The sequence below is a fragment of the Callorhinchus milii genome, unplaced genomic scaffold (genome assembly GCF_018977255.1).
Source record: "Callorhinchus milii isolate IMCB2004 unplaced genomic scaffold, IMCB_Cmil_1.0 Scaffold2, whole genome shotgun sequence".
Lineage (NCBI taxonomy): Eukaryota > Metazoa > Chordata > Chondrichthyes > Chimaeriformes > Callorhinchidae > Callorhinchus > Callorhinchus milii.
This window is the reverse complement of record NW_024704743.1, coordinates 18,394,329-18,421,124: the sequence shown is the minus strand read 5'-3', so window position 1 is coordinate 18,421,124 and position 26,796 is coordinate 18,394,329. Positions and strand designations below refer to the sequence as shown.

At 41.5% G+C, this 26,796-nt stretch overlaps 1 protein-coding gene across 3 annotated transcripts in view; it reads left to right on the top strand.

Moving 5' to 3' along the window:
• Window positions 1–4,375: 4,375 nt before the first annotated feature.
• Window positions 4,376–26,796, top strand: part of trdmt1 (tRNA aspartic acid methyltransferase 1) — a 37,315-nt gene continuing 14,894 nt past the window's right edge. Inside the window, exons 1-6 of one of the 3 annotated variants that reach the window (XM_007898179.2) lie at window positions 4,376–4,485; window positions 10,585–10,694; window positions 19,321–19,397; window positions 23,469–23,540; window positions 24,772–24,837; window positions 25,813–25,882. In XM_007898179.2, coding sequence (XP_007896370.1) covers window positions 4,383–4,485; window positions 10,585–10,694; window positions 19,321–19,397; window positions 23,469–23,540; window positions 24,772–24,837; window positions 25,813–25,882 — 498 coding nt within the window. In that variant the 5' untranslated portion in view covers window positions 4,376–4,382. Of the gene's footprint in view, window positions 4,486–10,584; window positions 10,695–11,811; window positions 11,984–19,320; window positions 19,398–23,468; window positions 23,541–24,771; window positions 24,838–25,812; window positions 25,883–26,796 lie in introns of those variants that run through there. The other 2 variants (XM_007898180.2, XM_042332197.1) reach the window with 2 other exon arrangements.

Here is a 26,796-nt window from a genome sequence, read left to right as displayed (position 1 = left end):
TAAATTTTTTGGGGGCGAAGGATTATTAACTTCAGAAAGCGATATGAATATTGACTAATAACCGGATTCCTTTTTGCTACTAGGTAAACCGAGGCTTGTGGAGTAAGAAAACTTGCCTAAGGTTTCACCCTGCCCAGGAATTGAACCTGGGACCTCTCACTAGTGAGGTGAATGTGTTAACCATTATGCTATTGGACTCCAATTTACATTGATATGTCCTCCTTTCACATAAGGATTATTTTATTATTATCAGCCTCTCAGCCCCTAGGCTCTGAAACTCCATCCCCCAGTGCCTTCGCCTTGCTTCCTCCCTTTCCTCCTTCAAGGCCGGTCTCAAGACGTTTCTCTTCAACCGTGCCTTCAGCTCCCCTCTCGACTCTCTACCCCCTCCTCGCTCCCTCCCTCCCTTCCCTCCCCTCACCCTGACCATTTCCCCCCTGCTCGGGTCCCGACCCAACTGTCCAGCGCCTTGGGACGTCCTCCCGACGTGAAAGGCGCTCTATAAATGAAATCTTGTTGTTGTTTGATATAATAATGTGAACGAGAACGAATGACCTTTACAGGTAGAGGTGATGTTACTTCAACTCTTTTAATATTTGGGACCCACAAATGGGAACGGCAGTTTGTGGGTCCCAAATCATCAAATGGCGACAGGAGCCCAATTCCTTGCTCACGACAACTCAAACAATTCAAGTGGCCATATCACCTCTCCGATCTCGGCAAGCTCAATCTGAGCCTGGGGTCAGGGTAGATCCATCTACCAGTTTCTCCACTCCTCCTTGTGAAGGTGGATCATACACCTCAGAATGAGGTCCCTGCAATCCCAATCCTAGCTAAAAGGGGTCGAGGGCTGGCAATTCTGCTCTAAGGTGTCTCTGTATCCCATGAATTGTTTTTCTCTGTGTTGTGGGCAGATTTTCGCCCTGCCCACAGCACAGAGACAGCGTTCATCAAAGTAACAAATGACATTCTCTCTGTGATCAAGGCTCCCTCTGCCTCCTCATTTTCCAAAGACCTCTCCACGCATTCGACACAGTCGCTCATGCCAACTCTCCTCTACCGCCTCTACTCCCTCAACCACCTTAGTGGGACCACGCTCGCATGATTCGAGTCCTACTTAATAAACCATCAACAATACATCTTGGCAAATGTTTTTTCCTCGTTTGGGTACCACTTGTGGAGCACCCCGGCTTCATTCTTGACCCCATTCTTTTCCTCATCTACATGCTCCCTCTCGGCAATGTCAACTTCCACATGAATGGGGATGGCCCCCAAATCTACATCTCTTCCTCCAGCTGTGACTCCGTCCACTGATGTCTTGTTAGCTTGTTTGACGGACGTCAAGACCTGGACGAGCACAAATTTCCTGCAGCTGAATGTTGGCAAGATGGAAGCCATACTCTTTGGCTCCCATGAACATCTTCACTCCTGCGGGTCTGAACTCCTCGACCTGCCCGGGCTCTCCTTCATACTCACCGAGCCCGTGCGCAACCTAGAGTTGATCAGGTTTCCATCCCCAGCTTTCCTTTCTACCCCACATCCGTTCCCTTTTTTCCACCTGTCACATTACTTGCTTCCGTCCTTATCTCACAACCAAAACAGCCGAAACCCTCGTCCACGCCTTTGTCACTTCCTGGCTGGACTATTCCAATGCCCTTCTCGCTGGTCTCCCCAGCTCCACCATACACAAAAGACAATTGATTCAAAACACCACCTTGTCCTTTCTCTCCCCACTTTCAAATTTCATCTAAAGACCTTCCTTTTTGATTGTGCTTACGGTCACCTCTCACTTCCTCTCCCCCTGGCTCGGTGTCAGACTCCGCCACTGTGAAGCACTCTGGAACGCTATCCTGCATGAAGGGCGCTATATAAATTCAAGTTGTTGTTGCTGTTGAATAAATCAGGGGGAGGCTCAGAACGAATGGTGGCTACACCGATCCAAGACCTCAAAGGCTGAGCTCACTGCCAGGAACTGTACAACCCAAGGAATAAGTGATAAGAACAGATACTACACTCGATCTTAGATTCAACGCATTGAAAGATCTGGATCCTCTCTCAGTTCCCAGAGGAGATTCACCAAGCAATCCTCCCTCCAATCTGCTTATCTCCTTGTTTTCCCCAGTCTCACTTGTTTTCCCCACTGTCTTGTTTTTCCTACTCTCCCTTGTTTTGAGAACTCTCCTCTCTTAGACTCCATCTCCATCATTGTGTGAAAGACACAATAAAGACAGGACATTGATAAGGATTAGTTTAGATTGCGGGGGCATAGCACCTGGGGCCAGGAGCATATTCATCAGAGTTTCGGTGAGAGATGATAATGGTGGTCTGATTGGGCAGATCGGTGTCTTGTTTGTGAGGATGTTGAAGCCAAGGTGTTTATTGGTGTTTGCTGTGCCATTCAAACCGGTACCATGATTTCCCCTTTGAAAAGTAGTATCCCCATGCTAACTTGTCTCAATTAAAGAAAATGATTTTTTTTTGACAATGTGTATAAAGTATATGTATGTTATAATGTATGTAATGCATGTAGAGTAAACACATAGTCTGTATCTATAGTGTATAGAGAGCAAACAGTATATAGGTTCATGAAAAATATATAGTATACCAGTATATACTATACCATAGCAAAGCGCTCCGAGATGCCATCAGGTGTGAAGGGTGCTATATAAATACAAGTTGTTGTTATATGTATAATATGTCTATATGGTTGGTTTATTTATGTATAGTATGTATGATGTGTATAGGTTTATGCATAACATATCTATATTGTGTATATATCTCCATAGTTTATGTATAATATTATCTGATGTAAGGGTCTATATATATCAACATGGTGTATGGATCTATGTATAATATATACCTATGAGGGATATGGGTTTATGTATATTATCTAAATGATATATGGGTCTATGTATAATATCTGTATGGTATATTGGTTTGTAGTAATATCTATATTTATGGATGTATAGATATACTACCCCCTAACCCCAGGCTCAGCCCCCACCACACCACAGGATCACCCAAGGTCAGTGATAACCCCTGCAGCATAGTGGTTAGAGCACTGGTTAGCAAGGACCCGGGTTCGATACCCAGGCAGGACAGGGCAAAACCTTAAGTAAGTTTCTTTACTCCACACACACGCGTTTACTTTGCAGTAAGTAGGAACTCGCTTGTTAGTCGATTGGTGGATCACTTTCTGGTGGTAATAGTCCATCCCTTCNAAAAAATGTGGTCACTCAATCCACGACTGCTTGTGGGACACTGCTGTGTGCAATTGGCTGCTGCGTTTTGCCCACAAAATATAGTCACTCCACTTTACAGTATATTCTGTGAAGCGCTTTGAGACGTCTCAACGATGTGATAAGACGCTATATCAAATGCTAGGATTATTATATGGTGCATGGGTCTGTATATATCTATATGGTGCACAAGTGTGTATAATATCTATATGGATCTGAGTATATCCCTTGCCTCCTTCAAGGCCGGTATCAAGACCTACACCACCCCTCCCCCATGCTCGGGCCCCGACACCTGACTGTTCAGCGCTTTGGGACATCCTCCCGACGTGAAAGGTGCTCTATAAATGTAATTTTGTTGTTGTTGTTGTATATGGTGTGTATATCTACAGTATGTATATCCATATGGTGTGCAAATATGTAGTGTGTGTATCCATATGGTGTATATCTATAGTGTGTATATCTGTAGGATGTATATCTATTCAGCGTATATTTATATGGCTCTATAATGTGTATATCTATATGGTGTATATCCATATAGGGTGTATATCTGTAGCGTATATCTGCATAGACGACATATCTATACGGCGTACATCTATAGGGTGTATATCTATGGAGCGTATGTGCATAGGGTGTATATCTATAGGGTGTATATCTATGGAGCGTATGTGTACAGGGTGTATATCTATAGGATGTGCATCTATGGGGTGTATATGTATAGACGCTACACCCACAGGACCTATATGTACAGGACACATATCTATAGGGTGTGTATCTACAGGGTACATACCTATAGGGGGTATATCTATGGGCTTTACACCCACAAGACCTATATAGGATGTATATCTACAAGGTGTATACCCATAGAATGCATATGTATGAGGTGTATATCTATAGGGTGTACAGCTATAGGGTGTATATAAGGTGTGATGACGTGACTGGGTCAGTGACGAGGTGTGACGGGAGGTCGCGGCTGCCGGAGGTGGCGGGACTGAGGCCCCGAGAAACAGCCGAGACCCGGGCCCCGCCGCTCGGGCACAGCCGAGACCCGGGCCCCGCCGCTCGGGCACAGCCGAGACCCGGGCCCCGCCGCTCGGGCACAGCCGAGACCCGGGTCCCGCCGCTCGGGCACAGCCGGAGCCGCAGATGGAGGCCGCCGCTCGGGGGGAGCCGAGGCCGAGGCCGGGGCCGGGGCCGCGGGTGCTGGAGCTGTACAGCGGTATCGGGGGGATGCACTGGGCGCTCAGAGGTAACGTGGGGCCGAGAGGCGAGAGGCCGGGAATCCTCCCGCTCAGCCCCTGATAACCCTCCAACCAAAGCCCTGCCCGGCCCCGGGGCAACTCAGCCCGGCCCCGGGGCAACCCGGCCCAGCCCCGGGGCGGCCCAGCCCAGCCCTGCCCGGCCCCGGCCCAGCCCCGGGGCAACCCGGCCCAGCCCGGCCATCATGTCACTCACACACCGTGTGGGCTTAACCTGGTTACACTCCAGCATTACCCCCCCCACCCCCAGGCTCTCTCTCCCCCACCCACACCGGCTCTCCCCCCATCCCCCCCACCCCGGGCTCTCCCCCCCCCCCCGGGCTCTCCCCCCCCCCCACCCGGGCTCTCCCCCCCCCCCCACCCCGGGCTCCCCCCCCCCCCACCCCGGGCTCTCCCCCCCCCCCCGGGCTCTCCCCCCCCCCCCCCCCCCCGGGCTCTCCCCCCCCCCCCCCCCCACCCCGGGCTCTCCCCCCCCCCCCCACCCCGGGCTCTCCCCCCCCCCCCCACCCCGGGCTCTCCCCCCCCCCCCCGGCTCTCCCCCATCCCCCCCCTCGGCACTCCCCCATCCCCCCCCAGGCTCCCCCCCCACCCCGGGCTCTCCCCCCCCCCGGCTCCCCCCCCCCCGGGCTCTCCCCCCCCACCCGCCCCCCCGGTCGGGTTCACAAGCAGACCGTGTCCGCCTCCCGCCTCCCACGCCCGGAGCATGACACAACTCGTGTCTTCAGACTCTCCAAAATTAGGTAAAAGGGTTGCTTTGCGCCCTCCGAGGAGAAAGTACGCATTCCGTTCCAGACCAAAAAAAATGGCAACGTTCGGTGCTAAATATGGAACTCTCCATCTGGTTTGGATAATCTTATACATGAGAATGGATTTCTACTTGGGTCAGATACCGGGTGGACCAAATAAAAAACCTCACCAAACAGCCGAGCCCGAGCAATGGCTCGGATTCTCAGATGGCAGCTGAGAAACGTTATGTCGAAACTGTGAACGTTGACCAAGTGCTGATCTGGGGAAATTGTTGGCAGCTTTGTGAATGTTGTGTATAGACCAACACATAGTGATGTTCCATGAAGAAGGATGAGATGAGCAGACAACCTGCATTGTGGGGCCAAATAATGTTCAATTTAGATTCCTAATGTATATGCTTGGCAGAATTTCATAAAAATTAGGGTCTAACAGCATTATAATTTGCTGTGGAATTCTGTATCGGTAGATTGTACAAATTTTATAATACCTGAAACGTGCTGCAGCACTTAGCTGAAGATACAATGTTCTGTTTCGTTAAGTTTACTTTTATTTGGTGACGAAAATAAAAAGGATCTAAAGCACTCTATTACGACATGCCTGTTCTTTCATGTTTTTATTTATGTGAGAAACAGCAAAGCAGTCTTCCAGCTGTTCGAAGCTTTTCTGCGAACAACTTTTATGTAAATTTTCAGATGCAATGTTAAACTTAAAAGCAGCCTTTTATCACCTCTTGGCATCCTTACACAATACAAACTTACCAACTGGAAATTTAGACTGTTTTCCTGCCAGATTCCATTCTCAGGTTTCTGAAGAAGTGCTACAATTGTTTTCTTTTCCATCCTATTTCAGCAATTAAACATTTGTGGCGAACTGCTAGTTAATCAATATTAGGAATGTTAGGAAACCTCTCCCTGAGGACAACCCTCTACAGCCTCTCGGCCCACCCTCTGTAACTCCATCCCACAATCCCATCCCCTTGCTCCCTCGTCTTGCCCCCTTCAAGGCACAACTCAAGACCATCCTTTTCGACCGTGCCTTCAGCCGCCCTCCTACCTCTATGCACTCCCTCACCCCAACCCTGCCCCCCCATGCTCAGGTCCTAATCTCCGACTGTTCAGCGCCTTTGGACGGACGGCCTCCCGACGTGAAAGGCGCTTTACAAATGTAATTTTGTTGCTAAAATATTTGTAAAGTGAATTAACTGTCATTTTGTGGGTGAAACGAGACCGCTAATTGCATGGAGCAGAACAGTTATAGAGTTAACACACAGATCTGCTTGTCCAACGTTTGTGCTTTGAAATAGAAAGTCTGGCACCTTAGAACTGTGGATTTATATTTGCAGAAACAGAGGCTATGCTGACCTTCAGTGTAGTGCTCAGCCAGTTAAAATTTGAAAAGGCTAATTCCCAATCTTCATGACGACGCATCTTAATTCCTTATGTTGGTGGACTTTATAAAGATTGCATAACACTATTTGAAAAGAGAAGGGAGTATTTTCTGGTGCCCTGGCTAATAATTCCCCCAAAATATGATTGGTCACTCACTTTGTGTCTACTTGTCGGACATTGGGGTGCACAAATTGGCTGCCGCATTCAACTATAAAATCCACAGTCACTACACTTTGCAGTAAATCCTGTGAAGCAGTTTGGAATGTCCTCCCAACATGAAAACTATATCAAATGTAAGGATTATTATTTATAATCTCAAAATTACTTGTCTCGGATCCTGTCCTGGCTATTCACATTTTTACCTCCATCCTCACAAGGCTCTGCTGGTACCAAGTACTGCAGCAGATCGACATTAAGATCAAGAAATCCCTTCAAGATCTTGCCCACTCTGCAATTTATTTCCTCCAGCTCTATTCTGTCTGTACCCATCATCATTCCAATGGCTGTCTTCTGTTTCTTCCTCGCTGCATCCTACTATCAATGCTACCTTCAAATTATATTGCTTTGATCTTGCCTTTGGTGAACCCCTCAAACTCCCTCACCTTTCTTCCCTCATCAGGGATTCCTACCATTGTTGTGAAATGCTTTGAGACAGTCATCTTCCAAGAAAAGTGTGATATAAATGCAAGTTTTTATAGAATCTGAGCAGTCATCTTGTTAATAATAATAATCGTTGCATTTGATAAAGCGCCTTTTTACATTGGGAAGACATCTCAAAGCGCTTCACAGGATATGTTGTGCAATGGAGCGAGTGTATTTGTAGGTGAATGCAGCAGCCCAATTACACACAACAATGTCCCACTAATAGTCATGAAGTGAATGACCAATTTTATTTGGGGGGGTTGTTGGCCAGGACATCGGGAGAAACTCCCTTCTCTTTTTGAATAGTGCCATGGGATCTTTAACGTTCACCTAAACATGCAGACAAAATCTTGGTTTAACAACTCTTCCGAAGGACGGCACCTCTGACAATGCAATACACCTAGCACTGCATTGGAGTGTCAGCTTGGACTACGTGAGTTCGAGTCCCAATGCAGGGATTGAACCCACAACCTTCTGACTCGGAGGTTGTGTTTTCAGAGGCAATTGAAGATCTTTTCAATTGAGCTAGACTGACATTAAGGGTTAAGTTAACTTGAAGGTGAAGACCTTCATAATTGTAGTGCAGAGCCCCCCCATTACTGCAAAATTAGCACTTATACTGTATCCTACACTATATTTTGAAATATATATAGAATCATGCATTGGACATAGAATGTTCCATTTGCTGCGTTATTGAGGTACAAGAATAATCAATCAGATAGTAATTCTTATTGATGAGATCATGACTCGGTCTACACCCCAAAAATAGACCGAGTCATGATCTCATCAATCAGACTTAATATCTGATTGATTGTTTGTTGTACCTCAATAACGCAGCAAACGGAACATTCATTTGTCTCCAACCATCCGTTGGTGAAATGTATAAATATAAACAAAACTTAATTGCAATCGTGTGACTTGGGGAAAATTGGTACTTGGAAAATACCACTTGTGATGTCGTTTTTGTAATGACTCTTGTGGAGTTCTTGTGATCTCTTCAGGCCATTATTACTCTGTGGTATTACAAATATGACTTCCATATGCCATTACCCTTTGACATATACTTAATTGAAGAGTTTCTCCCATCCAATTTACATTCGTGCCAAGCTTTATGATTGTTGAGTAAAACACATTTAGTAACCTTTTTGAGTTGCCATGGAAATTGGCAATTGCTAATAACATAAATAAGAATTACTAGTTGATTGCTGATAAAGCTGCCAATCAGGTCCTATAATAAAATAATAATTATCCTTGCATTCGATAAAACACCTTTCAAGGGAGAGGACATATTGTAGGCATACCAGCAGCCAATTTGCCCACAGAAATGTCCCACAAGTTAACAGAAAGCTATATTCAAATGTAAATTCTGTGTATACTTTACCACCATACATACATTTTTGTATGTAAGTGCTCCGGGATGCTACCCGCGTGGAGGGCACTCTATAAATGGAAGTTGTTGTTGTTTTGACTGAATCAAACCTCTTTTATGTCCGTTTATATTAATGATGAACAGATCTGGATCAAACATTGTTTTTTTTTCTATTCAGCTGAACATGAGTAATACTGTGAAATCTGTAGGAGTTTAAGGCTGAAAGTTTTAAGCAGTGAATCATACCCACTTCCTTAAACCACAGATATTTCCTGCTGTGCATTGAATATGTGAAACTAGATTCTCATGGGTTTGGTGGCATTGGAGCTTCCAGCTTTTATGGCTCTTATATTCTTTGTGAAATTGCCAAAACAGTTGGATAAGAATTTGATGTTAATCTTTGTGGGCCTGACGGTTCTGCTTTTTTGAGACGAGAACATTTTATCACTTTGTAACCTGCTTGCCACTTGTAATCATGTGAAATATGTCTTCTAAAATACGTTCATCGGATGAGAAGTTAAGCCAAGCGCCTGTCTGCTTTTTCAAGTGGACGTTTAAGATCTCATACACTGCTGTAAAAGAGAAAGCAGTTTCTCCTGTTGTTCTGGCCAACAATCCCCCAATAAAATGGGTCATTCACTTCATGGCTATTTGTGGAACATTGCTGTGCGCAACCTAACTTCCAGGTTCCACCACAAAGCACACAGTCACTACACTTTACAGTGTATCCTGTGAAGCACTTTGGGACATTCTCCTGATGTGAAAGGTGCTATGTAACAATTATTATTAATAAATAACATGGAACTTTTTGACTTTATGTAAAATATTTTATATACAAGATGTACAGAAGTTCTATGCATGGTATTCCAGGTAAGGCAAACGTTGGACAAGTTTCCTTACTCCACACAACTCTGTTTACCTATCAGTAAGAAGGTTGTTAGTCGATTGGCGGATCGCTTTTCTGGGGGTAATAATCCCTCCACAAATAAATAAATAAATAAATTGGTCACTCAATCCATGACTGTTTGTGGGACACCGCTGTGTGCAATTGGCTGCCACGTTTTGTCCACAAAATAAACAGTCAATTCACTTTACAGTATATTCTGTGAAGCACTTTGAGACGTCTCGAAATCATGATATCAAATGCAAGGCCTTTTATTATTTTACTCAGTCCTTTTCATTGGTTAGTGACCTTTAAATTCTCCAAGGTTTTGCTCCAACCTACCTTTACAACCTCCTCAAACTGTACCGATCTGGCCACTCCCTTCTCTCAAGGGGGCACCGGCCTGCTTTACGTACCATGCCCTAACATTTACGGTCGGGCTTTTACTCACTTTCTGGAACTCCGTCCCAGAGTCTCTCTGACTAGATCCCTCACGTTTTTCAAGGTCTGTCTCAAGATCTACCTCTTCGACCATGCCTTGGGTTATCTTTCCCCTCCCCACCCCCTTCGCTCCCAGCCCCAGCCAGGGTGCTAAGCCAGGAAAGTTAGGGGCCTTGGGACGTCCTCCCGACACGAAAGGCACTGTATAAATGTAAGTTTGTATTGTAATTAGATAAGCTAAGGGTAATTCTCTCCATTTACCTGCATTAAAACATGTTATGCACAAGTTTAACCAGTATTTTCATAAATAGTAAACTAAGACATCGCAGTATCCCTTGACAAATATTATTGAACGCCACAATTATTATAATAATTGTTGCAGGCAAAAGCAGCAGACATGAAATGAACGAGTAATTTTAACTGGGGGATTGTTGGCCAGGAAAAGTCTCTTTCTTTACAAATAGTATTGTGGAATCTTTAACGTTCATCTGAACAGGCAGACAGAACCTCGACTTGAAGTCTAATCCAATGGATGGCACCTCAAACAATGCAATGGAGCTCTGCAATGGAGTGACATCAGATAAAATTGCTGCAATGCATATTTTTTTCTCTGTTGCAGAAAGTTGCATTCCTGCAGAAGTCATTGCTGCGATTGACATCAATACTGTTGCTAATGAAGTTTACAAGCACAATTTCCCTAGCACACATCTCTATCCCAAGACAATTGAAGTAAGTTACAAACATATTTTTCTTATTTTAGTACTTTTTNAAAAAAAAGTGTATAGTGCTTGCTCGCATTCCCACCCTCCACCCCTCCTGATCCCAAACACCAGCTCAGGTCTGGATACTTGACTGTCCAGTGCTTTGGAACATCCTCCTGACGTGAAAGGCGCTATACAAATGTAATTTGTTGTTGTTGCTGCTTGTTTAATTTAAATTTATATCACTGGCCAGAGCGAGGGGCTTTATTATACATTCTCATTATCTCATTTTGGTAAACACAATTTTCTTACGTTAAAGTGTATGTTTGCTTGAACTCCTGTTGTTGGTAATGGGGAAGGGATTTAAGTGCTTCTAATTAACAATTAATCGGTGTGATATTTACTGATATTCCAATCCTAGACGAAATGGCTTGATTTCAGTGCAAAACAGCCGACCAATGTAGGTCTTGGATGCTTGCTACATTATTGGGAAATGGTGTCTAAAATGTGCCAAGTGGAAACCTGCTGAGTGGTAATGGATCATCCTCCAACTGAACATTTCTTCAGGGAATCTGCTGTACATGATAGTTCTGGTGACTTCTCAGACCCCATCAGGCTCTTGAACAACCAGAACTTGCATTCATATAGCACCCTTCATGGCAGATGGCATCTTGAAGCGCTTCCTCCATCCTCGTTCAGCTCCACTGTGCAACCAACTTCCAAACATTACTTGATAGAAAACTATTGACCTATATTTTTTTGATCAGTCAGGTGTGTGACACATGGGGAAATCCATCACCATGCTTAAGAGTATCCAAACCAAATCAATAGTTCCATGCACCCACCTACACATGGAAACACTTGAATATTGGAATGGAATGCACATTCTCTCCATGAGGGACTTATTCTGCTTACCTCATTTCGGAGTGTTAGGTTGATTTAGTATTAATAAGAACCCTGTTTAAACTTGGCAAACAAACCAATTCCATGGCCCACGTCCGTTGAAGTATAAGTTTGCAGCCTGAGTTTTAACACTGATGAGTTCTGCAGTTAAATATGAGATGGTATTGGTGCTTTTGAGATACTAATGTGCAAAGGTTAGAACATTAAAACCTTTGAAGGGATACTCATTTCATTTTCTTTAGGTCAAGTTGCTTCTGCAAAAGTCAGATGGTCCCTTTCAAGTGCGCATCACATATTGTTGCAAGGAAACAATGCTGCAAGTGCTGTGTTTGAGGAGTGTTTCAGTTACTGAAAATGCTGTCCATCTCTTCTCCGTGCTGGTGCTACTACTACTTTTGTACAGCAAAATATAAGGTCTGGCAAATTTTATAATACTAATCATATCGATCAATTACTGATTAACTTGGTAATTGATCAAATGACCAACTGACTCCCTGCGAGCTTCCTGGTAGGCTACATAGTTCAGCATGAAATGCGTGAGAATGTTGTCAACATCTTTCCGCCCAAAGCTCGAACAAAGATCCCTTCCTATGTGTGTTCAAAAAAAATCTCTTCTCTGTGGTTAAAACAAAAAACGCTCTCTTTTAGCCCTCACAAGTTTAATTTGTTCTTTAGGTTCTCTATGAACTTTGTATTTTTTTTTAAAAACCTCCATGTGTTTTCTATCTTCTGCAGGAACATCTGCAACATATGCTTTAATTATAAATTTGTCTTCTAAATTAGTGTAACATATAAGTGGAGGAATATGGGGAATTGCAGAACTTTTCTTATACAGTTTCTGAATCATAATAATAAATAATATAATAATCCTTGCGCTATATCAAATGCAAGGATTATTATTTATTATTATTATTTTGTATTTGGAAGTCATTTCTTTCACTGATCTGTCAGACAGGCCAATACAATTGAGCAACAAACGAGTGAATAGGCCAATATCCAGTAACCAGTAGATGTTGTCCAGTACCAAGGTTTCTAAACAAAATTCAGGAAGCTTATTCCTAAAATGTTTTACAAACATGTATTTGAGCAATAGAAAGTCATTTTTTTTGTTACTCAAAGATTTGAATAAATGATTTCAGACCTCTGTTAGTTCTCCTGATTCTATAGGTTTCATTTTGAGGGCTCAGGCTGAAGTGTATACAGTAAACCTCACATAAGTCATATCAGTTGGGACCATACATTTAATATGACTTATGCAAAGTATGAATTATGTGAAACTTGCAGTAATGTGACCTTGCTATAAATGGACCCACTCTGTACGTTATTACAGGGTCTGGAACTATTGTATATTATTCCATAGATGTGCTGGGTATTCATAATATTTCCACTTAATTCAATTTTGATTGTGTTAACTGGTTATGTTCAATTCAGCATTGTGTGTGATATGTGTTGACCTGTTCACAAAATGCACGACAGACAGAAAAACTACAATTTGCCATCTTAGAGCTGCAAGCTCTCCATTAACATGGTATCCAAACTGCTGTCAAAATGCTAGAATCATATCGACTTATCTTGGGCATGAGATCAGCAGAAGTTTTCCAGTTAGTTACTGAGGTGGAAATTGGACATAAGAGGTGAAGGGGGGTGGTGGGGGGGGGATTCGTGGTGGGGGCTGGGAGGGGAAGGGGAACTTTCAATGTGGAGAAGAATCTGTTCCCCAAAGTAGTGATGTTTTCTTTGCCACTGCACTGCAGAAGCAGAGGTCTGGATGGCGTACTGAGGGTTTGCAGATACCTCTTGGCAGCTCTGACCATAATAAAGTCCGAATATGAAAACCCAGAGGAACGGAGGTCCATCTAAACAAGTTCTTAATGGAAAATATTGCAACAGGTCATTTGGATAATGTAGAAAAATATTTTTATGGACACAACCTGTATCTTTTCGAAATAACAAGGTTGTGAGAAAGATAAGAGTACCTCAGTTTAAAACCTCTTAGGAATAAACTTGCCAATCCATTCAGTGCCATAACATCATGATGCTGAATACAACCAGGACAGGTGTCTCACAGATAGTTCAATGATATGTGCTGGAAAACAACAACAATCATTTGCATTTATATAGTGCCTCTCATGCAGGATAGCGTCCCAGAGCACCTGACAGTAGCGGAGCATGACACTGAGCTGGGGGGAGGGGCAGGTGGAGGGATAGAGGAAGAGTATTCCAGAGTTTCGAGGCATAGTGGCTGAAAGCGCGACCATCGATGGTGGAACAGAGGGCACAAGGGACATGCAGGAGGCTGGAGCCAGTCGAGCAGTGGCAGCGGGTAGTAGGTTGGGGAATAAGCAGGATGGAGAGGTAGGGAGGCGCCAGGGCACAAAGGGATTTGAAAAAGACAACCTGGGAAAAAACTGTCCTATGGTATTGTAGTAATAATCACATCCTTGCATCTTGCCCCTCTCCCAGTTCTTTGGCAGTGCCCGGGAGTCCCATTCTAATATGATGGCCTGCGCATTGGGGCATCTTCACTTCACTTCTGATTAGCCAATGGACCTGCCAGTCAAGTCGACTGGCAAGTTAAGACAGACCAGTCAAGCTCACCTGTCTAAAAGAGCATGTGAGTTCTACTCACCCCACCCCCCCATCCCCCACAAGAATATTTTCACCTACTGTCTATGATTTACTTCCTACCCCGTGGAGAATAACCCCAACTCTTGTGGAAGGGCCTGACTTTACTGATTATGTTGAGGTTAAAACTGTTGGATTATCTTATAGTCCAGTATTACTGGATTGTAAAATATACAGCATATTTCACCCACAAAATATGCAATCAATTCACTTTACAGTTTGCCCTGTGAAGACCTTGGAGACGTTTCGAAGACATGATAAGGCGCTATATTAAATACAAGGATTATTATTATTGATACTTTGAGAGTTTATACCGTCAATTCACTTATTCAATTCACAAATATATAGTCAATTCACTTTACAGTATATTCTATGAAGCGCTTTGAGACGTCTGGAAGACATGAAAAGCACTATACCAAATGCAAGGATTATTATTATTAGTTTTGCTGTATTCTGGATGGGAATTCTGGATGGGAACCAACACTCAGTTGAGATCATGTTACTTTTTATGCAATGAATATGGAGAAAAAACAAGCTATAAATGATCAGTTTACAGATGGAACAACTTACAGAATTGGAAAGCAAAAAAGAAAATTGTCCAAACCCAGATTTAGAATTGGAAACTATCAAAGGCTTCACTGATTTCTTGTACCAAAGCCCCAGAAGATATTAAGTTTCACTAAAACTCACAACTGCATGCAAAGCCATGCAGGCCGACTCTATTATAATGCAGTGATTTGAGTCCATAAATTCAGACCTTGCATTATTACATGGTGCGGAAAAATAAATAGTTTCTGGTCTCGTTTCTGGTTAGCAAGTTACTCCTGATGTCACTTGCTACACACTGCGTTGGTGTACTATGCGCAGAAAGGTAGCCAATCAGTGCAGGAAGCCGGAAATGCACTGACTGCACGTGTACACCACAGTTCCACTGTTGCATTTACGCCATTTATGCCATTTACATCAACCTGTAACTGGATCATTTACTCGCTGTGGACAGAACAATTATTTGCTTTTGCTTCACGTGTGGAGTTCGAGAGACCTGGGTTCGATTCCTGGCGGGGCGAAACGATGGGCAACTTTCCTTACTCCACATGCCTAATAATAATCCCTCAAGAAAAGAAAGATAATAAGTTGGTCGCTTCAATCCACGACTGTTTGTGAGACACTGCTGTGTGCGATTGGCTGCTGCGTTTCGCCCACAAAATATACAGTCAATTCATTTTACAGTATATTCTGTGAAGCGCTTTGAGACGTCTCGAAGAAGTGAAAAGCGCTATATCAAATGCAAGGGTTATTATTTATTATATTACTTGAGCACACTAATGGCAGGATCTTTGTGGTAAGCGCACTAATATGGCAAACAATCAGTAATTACCAATCCTCAGGAAATAGTGCAAATTGGGTACATCAAAATTTCATCACCTCTTGTTGCCCTTTCGCAATGATGCAGCTGAACTCTTTGAAGAAGATACAGCCACGTAGTTTTATCACAAGATCAATCCCAAATTGACTTGGGAATACTTGATGCTGGACACTGGAAAAATGTTCTATTCTCCAGCACTGACATTCCTTGCTCTAAGTAACTTAACTTTTCACCAATACTGTAAAATAAATACGCAGGATCTCAACTATAATAATAATTGCATTTGATATGGTGCCTTATCATGTCTTTGAGACGTCTCAAAGCACTTCACAGAATATACTGTAAAGTGAATTGACTGTATAATTTGTGGGCGAAAACCGGTAGCCAATTGCGCACAGCAGTGTCCCACAAACAGTCATGGATTGAAGTGACAATTTATTATTATTTGAAGGAATTATTACGCCCAGAAAAGTGATCCACCAAATGACTTAACAACCGGGTTCCTACTTCCTGCTAGGTAAACAGAGTCGTGTAGAGTAAGGAAACTTGCCCAACATTTCACCCTGCCGGGAATCGAACCCAGGTCTCTTGCTTGTGAGGCGAGTGCTCTAACCATTGAACTACAGGACTCCACTATATCTTATCTTGGCAGCGGTTACGATTTTAGAGCTTGGAAGTAGATTATTAATTATTTCTTAAAGGTCAACATGTCCAACACACTGCAAGCTTCACTTTCTTTCAACATGAGGAATGGCCCTTCTTGTTAAAACCCAACTGGAAACATGCCCAGATTAGACAATTCAAATGGAAGGGTCCTGCCTTTGTAGATTTCTACATTTTCCAGCCCAGTGACAAACAGTTGTTTGTATTTCTCTTCGTATATATTGTAGCAGGTTGAAGTGTATAAATAATAACAAAATAATAATCCTTGCATTTGATATAGCGCTGTTCACATCTTCTAGACGTCTCAAAGCACTTCACAGAATAGACTAAAGTGAATTGACTGTATATTTGTGAGCGAAATGCGGCAGCCAATTGCGCACGGCAGTGTCCCACAAACAGTCGTGGATTGAAATGACAAATTTATTATTTTTTTGAGGGATTATTATCAGGCATGTGGAGTAAGAAAATTTGCCCAAGGTGTATGGGTATTAAGCAATCATTATTTAGCAGGAATAAGAAGAATTAAACTGAACTACCTGTTGGAAAAACTAATTCTGCAGTAACTCCTAACTCAAACTCACTTTAGACTTTGGACTCACATAGACTAGGCCAGAGGTTCCCAAACGTTTTTGCTACATGCTCCATTTTCAGAGATTAATGTGTAACACAACCCAAACTCCTCATCCGCGCTTTTGTCATCTCCCATCTCGATGATTCCAATGCCCCAATTGCCGATTTCCCCAGCTCCACAAAATCCAACTAATTCAAAACTCCATCACTGTGTACATACCTGCACCAAACTCTGTATCCCAACCACCCAGTCCTTGTCAGGCTCCACTTGCTCCCTATTACAGAACAGATTAACTTCAAGATCCTCACAATCATTTACGAATCACTTCATGCCCTGGGACCCCTCTACCCTGTGTGAAGGGCGCTATATATAAATATATGTAATAGTTACTCAATAATCCTGGGCAATAGATTGCACTGTGGCCTGAGTCTCTGTGCCCTTCCCTTGGCATATGCCTTCTCACTCTTTGAACTCACCTTGGTGTTGGCAAGATTCTTAGAGGTCCACACTCAGGGCTTTGCCTACATTCTCCAGCAGGTTTATGGGGCTTCTGAGTTCAACCTGACCACCAGGAGGTATGCTCAGCCAACGTGCCCTCATGTTGGGGGAGCTTGACCTCTTCCTCACAGTTCAACACCCGATGCCCACCACAATATATTTCATTTTCACTGAAAATATTGTTGCAACAGCTCAAATTCATGCAACAACATGAACTTTGTCATGGTGAGACATAATCCTGAGATAACCAAAATCAAGCATTAGGAACATTGGGCCTTGAGTTCGAAGCTTTACTGCATGCTTATAAAATCTAATTGTTGTCATGCTGCTGATCATAAAAGTACACAAATGGAATTGGAGAACATTTGCACAGTAAGCATTTTGCTCCATTTCTTTGTTGTTGAAAACGTTGCACATTTCCTGTACAATATTTTGCTAATTGGAAACTTTGAAGTCCTTTTTCTCTGGTGCCAAAATAAGCAGTGCAGGATAACTGGAGGACTGCACTGTTCCTTAATGCAATCGTTTATGCAGTAAAAATGTCTTAAGATTGAGTTTCACCAATTCCTTTTTCAATATTTTTTTCTGAATATCAATCAGTGAAATCTATTGTTTTCTCCAGAACGTAATTTCAACATGTCCAAATTAACTAATTTGTTTTTTCTGCTGATGGTTCAGTTTGCGGGAACAGTGTAAATCTGGTTGTGCATATGCACAGGATTGCTAACTTTTTATATCAGGTTACTCCCAAACCACTTACTCCCCCAATTTTTTCACATTTTTATCACCAAAAATAGATCCTGAAAAGTACCCAGGGATTTGCTTTGTGGATGTGGAGTCCCATAGTGTATTGGCTAGCTTGAGAGAGTACCTGGGTTTGATTCCCATCTGGGGTGAAACCTTAGGCAAGTTTCATTACTTCACACACTTCTGTTTACCTAGTAGTAAGTAGGAACTCAGTTGTTGGTCGATTGGGCAGATTGCTCTCCAGGGGTAATAATCCCTCAAAAAAAATTGGTCATTTAATCCACAACTGGGACACTGCTGTGTGCAATTGACTGCTGCATTTTGCACACACATACACAGTCATTCCACTATACAATATATTCTGTGAAGCGCCTTGGGATGTCTCAATGACGCAACAAGTCATTAAATCAAAGGCAAGGATTCTAATTATTATTTTTTATTATATAAAAAAGACCTTAATAGTCTGAGATTAAATTCCTAGCCAATCCTGAGTTAGTTGATCTCAATTTGGCTAGCAATGGCCTTAGTTCTGAAGGAGAAAATTCAGCACCGTTTCCTCTCGATTGCAATCTGTAACTGAAAGGGCATTTATGTGAACTTCAGAGAACTGACTGTGATACTCCATGGTTGAATAGTTTGCCAACATTCATTATCCAGGCCCACCTATAAAGAATGACTTAATCGACAATGTCTCAGAGGGCTGCTGGCACCGTGGGACCTAACTCTGACATGAATCATTGCCTTCAGGAGAAATGTGGAATAAATTATATTCAGGAAAAATCTAAATATGTACGAAGTTCGAAATTTTTACATACAAATAGATGATATGGCCACATCCCATTCACATTATCTCAAGAGTTAGAACATTGTGCTTTACGTTATAGATTTGATATGTGCACATTTGTGTGCCAAAAATGTCTTTTATGATCAATGTAAAGATTTTATGTGAAAACAGTCTGGGCATCTCAATTGAGCTCCAAATAGCCATAATTCAGTTTTAATTTGTCCTGAATTGACATATTCACTCAGATCATAGATTGACGTTCAGGTGTATTTTGACATTTTTTAACAGGAACTTTGTCCCACATCTAATCCTTCTATATCTGAAATTGCCTGGTGTTCATTCTGGCCATGATGATTGGAAAGTATTCTACTGACATGTCTCATCCAGTTTAACACAATACCCACTTCTCTTCTTCCCTCCCAACAACGAGTCAGACTTATATCTACTGTTTAATAGATTGTTGTACTTGTAATATATATCTTGTTATTTCTTTTCAGGGTATGACACTGGATGATTTCAATCGATTGGACTTCGATATGATCCTCATGAGTCCTCCTTGCCAGCCATTTACGAGGTGCTGAATAATGAATTTCTAATTTTAAAATCTATAACATCTAACACCAAGTGAAGTTTTGCAACATGAATTTTAGTTTAGCTTGATGTTCTGAACGTTTCTCACTGAGACTTGTCCAGTGACTGGCTGGAATTGCTAGTGTGAATGCGAATTGTGCATAGAATTATGCCTGGTTCTAAACAGTTGAATTGAGCGTTGACAGTGAGTGACGGTGCAGGCTCTGACATGAAGATAGACCCTTCAGGTAAGATAACAGAGGTTATAACAGTTGAGTTACAACAGGTAGTATCGGTGGTAACAAAGGGGCAGTTGGAATCAGTGGGAACAGAGGAGCTGATGATATCAATCATCATCAGGATTGGAAGGAAAAGGTAGAAATTGTACAATAAATTATAAGGGCTTTCAAAATGTTCAGGATATCAATTCAATCCTAAATATTACAAATCACACATCGATCAGTACAAGAGGCATGGTGTTCCATAACATATTTGATCTCTGTCTTTTTTATCCTTAAAATCTTCCAGCCTGTTCTTAAGCTAACACATGAATAATTTAGATGTGCGCAAGTTATTTCTCCAATGAAAATTATGTAGAACATTACAGCACACAAAACAAGTCATTTGGCCCAACCAGTAAACACCTGTGTTTATACTCCACGTGAACTTATCCATCACTTATGATGTCCTCTCCCTTAACCCTCTTTTTCATTCTCTCTTATGTATGTATCAAGTTTCCTCTTTGTGTTGATGCTTTCTGTCTTTACCACAGCTGCCTCCAGCAGTGAGTTTCACAATATTGCCAAATAAGTTCAGTATCGTTTTAAAACTTAACTTATCTGAGAGCTCTACATGATGATGCTGGTACAATTAGAAGGGTGGAATTAAATAAGCCTTTTTCATCTCAAACTCTCGGATTGTTTTATTATTACACTATGTCATAACGATCTTGAGTACATCTATTCTATTTCTGTTAGAGAAAAAAGAAATAGCATTTTTGGATGAGTTACATCTGTTAGCTGTAAACTTTTTTTCCCATTTGGCTTTCCCACTCCATAATTAAGGCAGAAATTACCAGATTTTCTTACCAAGACAGAAACTGAGGAAAGTGAAAAGATTGTGTAGACAAGACAATCAACTCCAACGCAAATTTACATTTATATCGTGCCTTTCTTGTCAGGAGGATGTCTCAAGTATTTACCATTGGCAAAACATCTCTATATTAAAATTATTTGCCACTAGAACAAAAATATCCCTTAAGACATTTTTACTGTATTCTTCAAACTTACTTAGTGTCTTCAGTTGATACTAAACATTTTAAGTGCTCTGAGAAGCTACCCTGCGTGGAGAGCGTTATATAAGTGCAAGTTGTTATTGTTGTCATTGCTGTTGGGTAGCTTTTTCATTTGCAGTATACATTTTCTATTGAATATTAACAACTTGAGTGATATAAATTTCTGATGCTGAATTTATACTATGTAGAATAATAGGCAGCAAACATTGGACTTAAGACTAAAGTTACTGTGCTTCAATGTGCTTCAAAGTTACTGATTGATTAAATTGTGCAACGAACTGTTCTTGATGCTTCTAACAATTGAAGTAGCAAACGCTCTATTATATGTACTGCACATCTATTGCACGTACACAAGGTACAGTGTCAACCCACGGATCACTATTAACTGTTCCCTGTAATCTGATGGGTTAATGAATAACACATGGTAGACAAGCATGTTAATGTGTAGAGAAAATCAAATTTAAATTTCCATGCTAAAGATGAATGCAATTTTGCCAAACAAAATGGTAGTTGAAACATCAAACGTTTACAACACACAAAGGTAGCCAGTCACGTTTTCTGTCTGTGCCTTTTGCTTATGCTTGGAGCTCTCTAATCCCTTTTCCTATACATTTTAATATCACAACAACAACTTGCATTTATATAGCAGTCCTCATGCAGGGTAGAGTCCCAGAGTGCTTGACAGTGGCGGAGCATGACTAACAAACCGTTTTCTTTTACTCAAGAATTTATCTAATTTCCCTTTTAATTGCTGTTAGAGACTCAGTGTAGCTGAATTACTTAATTGTATTAAAATCAAATGTCGAAAGTTGAAAAGCACTTTGACCTTAAACATATTTGGTTTGCAAAACTGTAAAGTGAATGACTCATTTAATCATCATTTTTGATTTCTTGTTTCTACTTGTTCTCTCCTAACTTTATCACTTGGTGGACCTGCATTGTGGACCTGTCAGCTTGGCTCAATTGGCACACTCGCCTCTTGGTCAAAAGGTTGTGAGATCAAACCACACATCAGGAACTTGGAAATTTTTAGTTTAAAGCTCCAGTGCATCGCTGAGGGTGGTCACTGGATTGTCAGAGATACTACCGTGTGGATGAGATGTTAACCGAGATACTGTCTGCCTGTTTAGATAGATGTTGAAGGTCCCATGGTACTCTCGGTGTTCTGGCCAACAGTTCTTCTGATTTTTGTTTTTGGTCAGCCGTGTGTCTGTTTGACACATGCAGAAACCCATCACCATGCTTCAGAGTATCCAACTCAAACAAAGTGCCATTCATTCCAACTACATCTATGAATTCCATTGAGTTTCCCCCATGGAAATTCCCATGTTTAGAATGGATCCCTACCCCATTAAATCCTACCAATGATTCTTCTGATAAATTGGTCATTTACTACTTGGCTATTTGTGGGACACTGTTGTGCACAAATTGGCTGTCCCATCTGACTACAAATATAGATACTATACTTGACAGCAATTTCCACTGAAGTGCTTTGAGATATTTCAGCATTATAGGAGCTATATTAAATGCAAGAATTATTATAATTAGGTTCTTCAATTTTTTAAAAAAGTAGCTCATTTGAAGTTCAATCCTTCCTTTATAAATTAGAATAGAGTTAGGAAAATTATATTATGAGTTTAAATCACTCAATAGCTCTTTGAGAATTTAAAGATGGCATTCAGTATTTAACTATTAAAAAAGCTTAATTGATAGAAAATTTTGTACTGTTTTGAAAGCTAAAATATGAAAAAGCTGTATTTGGGGAGGTGACCAACGGGTGGTCTGTTCGCCTTCTCCCTGGTATCTATACTATTCTTGTTCAGTGCTTTCCTGATGTCCTTGTACAGTGCTTGGCAGGAGAATGGCCCTAAACAGATAGTAAACTGTTATGGTTCTGTGTCAACAACAACAAATGACACTTGTATAGCGCCCTTCACGTCAGAATGACGTCCCGGGATGCTGGACAATCAGGGATTTGGACCCGAGCTGGGAGTTGGGGGTCAGGAGGGGTGGAGGGCAGGGTGGGTGGAGGTGGGAGGATGGCCGAAGGCACGGTCGATGAGGAAGGTCTTTAGACGGGACTTGAAGGAGGCACGAGAGGGGGTGAGGTGGAGGGATTGTGGGATAGACCTCAGAGCGTGGGGGCAGAGATGCTGAATGCCCGACCTCCATGGGTGGGGCGGGAAGTGCAGGGGACCTGGAGCAGGTCGGTGTCTGCCAAGCGGAGGACACGGACAGGCTGATATGGGATATGAGGTCGGAGAGGTGGGGGGAGCCAGACCATGGAGGGCTTTGAAGGAGAGAACAAGGGTTTTGAACTCAATTCTCTGAGGGATGGGGAGCCAGTGAAGCCAGACAAGGAGGGGGTGATCGGTTTGGAGACACGAGCTGCGGAGTTCTGAATAATGTGCAGCTTGTGGATGGGAAGAGTTGGGAAGGCTGACGAGCAGGACGTTGATGTTGTCAAGTCGAGTATATTTGACAGGTAGTTGAATGGCGTTATTTTGAAGTATTGTGGATTAACCAGCGTCGTGGGCTGATGGAGCCGGACAGTTTTGTGCGCACCAACACTTGCCAGTGACCTCATCCATTATGTGGTCAGTAATATCACCAGTTGTGTGATCAGCGCCAACACAATGTGACGGCCGCTCACCATCGTGCCCTGGTGTAAGGCGGCTGGAATGTTCTGGACCCCAAACCCCGTCTTGCAATGTTTCAAAGACAAGCTCTATCAAGTTCCTGTTACAAAAGTCTAACAGTGTGTGTTTATCTTTCAAACAGAATAGGGTCACAAAAGGATGTATTGGATCCTAGGACAAAGAGTTTTTTGTATATCCTTGACATACTTCCAAGGTTTGTATACATTTGTCAGCATACCATTATCAACAACAAAAACAACGACATTATGCTTATTAGAAAAGGCTCTTTTAGCAAACACATAAGCGCTAGATGGTAAATGAGTAGAAAATATTGTAAAAAAAGTTGTTGCTTCAAACCCATTTGTCTCACAATACTGTAGTTTGCATGGAGCTCCCCTCTTTAACCAGTTTGTTTGTTACTGCGCTGCATTACATCATGCAGCACAGCTAAAGAACACATTTTCAAAGCTAATTCTAAGTGTAGTAAATGTCTTATTTAATTAGATGATGATAGGTTCCCTGAGTTGTGAAAACTCAGCAAGAGGCACAGTTTTACTGCAAGACCATTCAAAAGAAGTTAATTGCTTGTTAAAACGAAAAATACTGAAAAATGGACATATTAACCAAATAGATTTTTTTGCTGGTCATCTAATAGCCATTATTATTAATTTACAGCAGAGTTGAATTACAGCACTATAGTCGGGATCCACAAAATCCCAATCACTGCTATACTGGCGCAAAATCATCAGTCAGTGCTTCTGCATTCTCTGCGCATGTGTGCAGAAAAATCACTGGCTCTATTGAATCTATTGACTGGCTCTATTCAAAATACCAACCAATGCATCGGAAGCCAAATGACACCCTTTGGGGTATTAGGTAACCCTCAATGTCACTTCATCATGATGTCAACAGTGACCAAATGACCCAGAAGTGGACCCACATGCCAGCCAGCATTTTGAAGCACTGATGGAGCCAGCATGCGCAATATTGATTTATTTGGCTAACTAAATGTTGGGAGACCTCAATCTACTACAAGAAAACCAGCATTATCATAAAGCAAATTGTAATACAGTTCTGCGATAATAATGTGATTTTTTTCGTAGATTTATTTGATGAACAAATCCAGTTTTAATGATTTTTGTGAATATTCACAAGAAGTGTTACCGCCTATTTCTGACTGTCTTTAAATTAGTTTTTATAGTTCTAGTCTGTGTTGCCTAGGAAAAACACAGATGTTGCTGTTATTGAGCTTGGTTTGTATATTTAGAACCTTGAATTAAATGTTTTAACACAAAATTTGCAGTTGTACACTTTGCAGTCAATTTTAATTCTAAAGAGTTTCATCAATGCTTGTTGCTAAATATAAACCATTCACATTAATGGGAGCTAATGAAAACCAGAATCCAAAAAAAATTCTGAAAGTTACTATCTTTGGTTTTCTTCAGACTTTCAAAGACACCAAAATATATTCTTCTAGAAAACGTCAAGGGATTTGAAACTTCTGTTGCTAGGTATGTTTCCTTTTTTGCTAAACATATGTTCTTGGTCTTTTGACCAATAAGATTTCTTATTAAGAAATTGGGAGTTCATCACTACCACTCATGGAAATTCCACTTTAACACAATCTACTTTTCAGAGCTGTGTTCCCGTGAGCATGATCTTGGTTAATAGGCCAACACCAGGTTGGAATTCAAGGCCGTATATTGGGTAGTCTGTCACGCAGACGAAAAGCAAATTGAAATGTTACATAGATGCAGCTAGCAGGTGCTTTTCTGACCATGTTTTTGCATGTTCAGTGTGCTTGATGCTCCATGTTCTATTTCCTGGTATTCACTTCCTTTACCTAGGTGGAAAAAAAACACAAGTGGAAATGGAGAGCATTGGTACATGCATTGACCTCATTGTTTGTGAATTATGCAGTTGGATAATTTGGTATAATAAGCGTAAACCACCAACCTTCATCTTGCATCCTCTCTTGTATCTGTAGTCATGCATGGATAATAAGTCACGTCTCATTCAACAATCCGAGCGCAGTGCAGCAGAATGGAATCATTATTCATGGTTAAAATGATTCTCCACTAATGAAGAATTTCCCATCACATCGGTTATTGTAGTATTAGTGGCGGTGAGAATTTTATCCTCGAGTTGTTCATTCTGTTAATGAGCTTGGTAACCTGCCAATAACTCCTCCTCCCCTCAATCCCACTTGGAAATGCGGTAAAACACTCAGCATCCATTTAACCAAATGATTAACCGTCCAAACATACACAAAGCATGAAGATATTCTATTTTCACAGTTGTTATTTTTGGAGTTATAAGCTTTGGTTTGATGTCATTTGAATCATTTGAGTAATTCTGTCTCGTAAAAAGGGCTGATGTTAAATTGATTCTTCAAAAACGATCATCTTAAAGCATTCTGTGTCACTTGAATTTCATTAAACATTTAATATACGATGTAACATTCTAATTTTGGTTGTTTTCTGCAGAGATAAATTGATACAGACACTGGAGAGCTGTGGGTACAATTACCAGGAATTCCTTCTGACTCCAACATGTGTAAGTAGATGTATCAAATGGGCTGACATCTTACCTGTGTTTGTAGTCTTTCTAAAATGAGTACCGCTAAAGAACCTTGCAACTATATTTTATTGTTTTGTGAAATAGACTTGTGAATACAAATATATTGCTTTCCGGACTGGACCAACAATTTCTTTCAGTGATAGATCTCGGAAATGCTATTTGTGTAGTTTAGTAATTACTGATATACAGGGTCACCACTTGATGGAGGAATCTCTAAACTTCCTGATATGTTTTGATCTGGAGTCATGCTCCCTGCTTACCTAAATTCAGAGAGTAATTAGGCACAGGTTGACAAGAGCCAAGGCCTGGGGACCCCAGCTAAAAAACAAATAGCGAGCCATTGAAAACACTATCTAGCAAGTTTCTTTCAACTTATCTGTCTAAAATGCATCCTTTGACGTTGTCTAGCTATACAATGAGGTTTCTAACATCTGAAAAAAAGATTCATGATACATTTATCTCACTTTTCTTTGTGGAGAAAATGACTCATGTTAGAATACTTTTTTAAATGTCCATTTTTAACATTGACAGGACCATTTTTAACATGTGAAAGTGTGAAAGGCTATTCAACCATGCATAGCATCACAGATGACAACACTGCCATTAATACAGTAGGAAATAAATTAATAGCAATAAGGAAATACAGAATTGTTCACTACAATAGGAAGTCATTTGTCCCTTTTTATTGTCTATGTGGTGTCACATGAAAGTAGAAGTTAAAAGTTACTTATTTAATTAATTATGAGAGTTTGGTTCCAAGCTTTCCTACAAGATTAATAACCTATTACACTACAACCATACTAGACCTAGGAAATATCCAGCATATAAAGTCCAGTTCACCATTTTGTTGATGCAAATAAATGACCTCAATGTGCTGAAGAAAATGGATT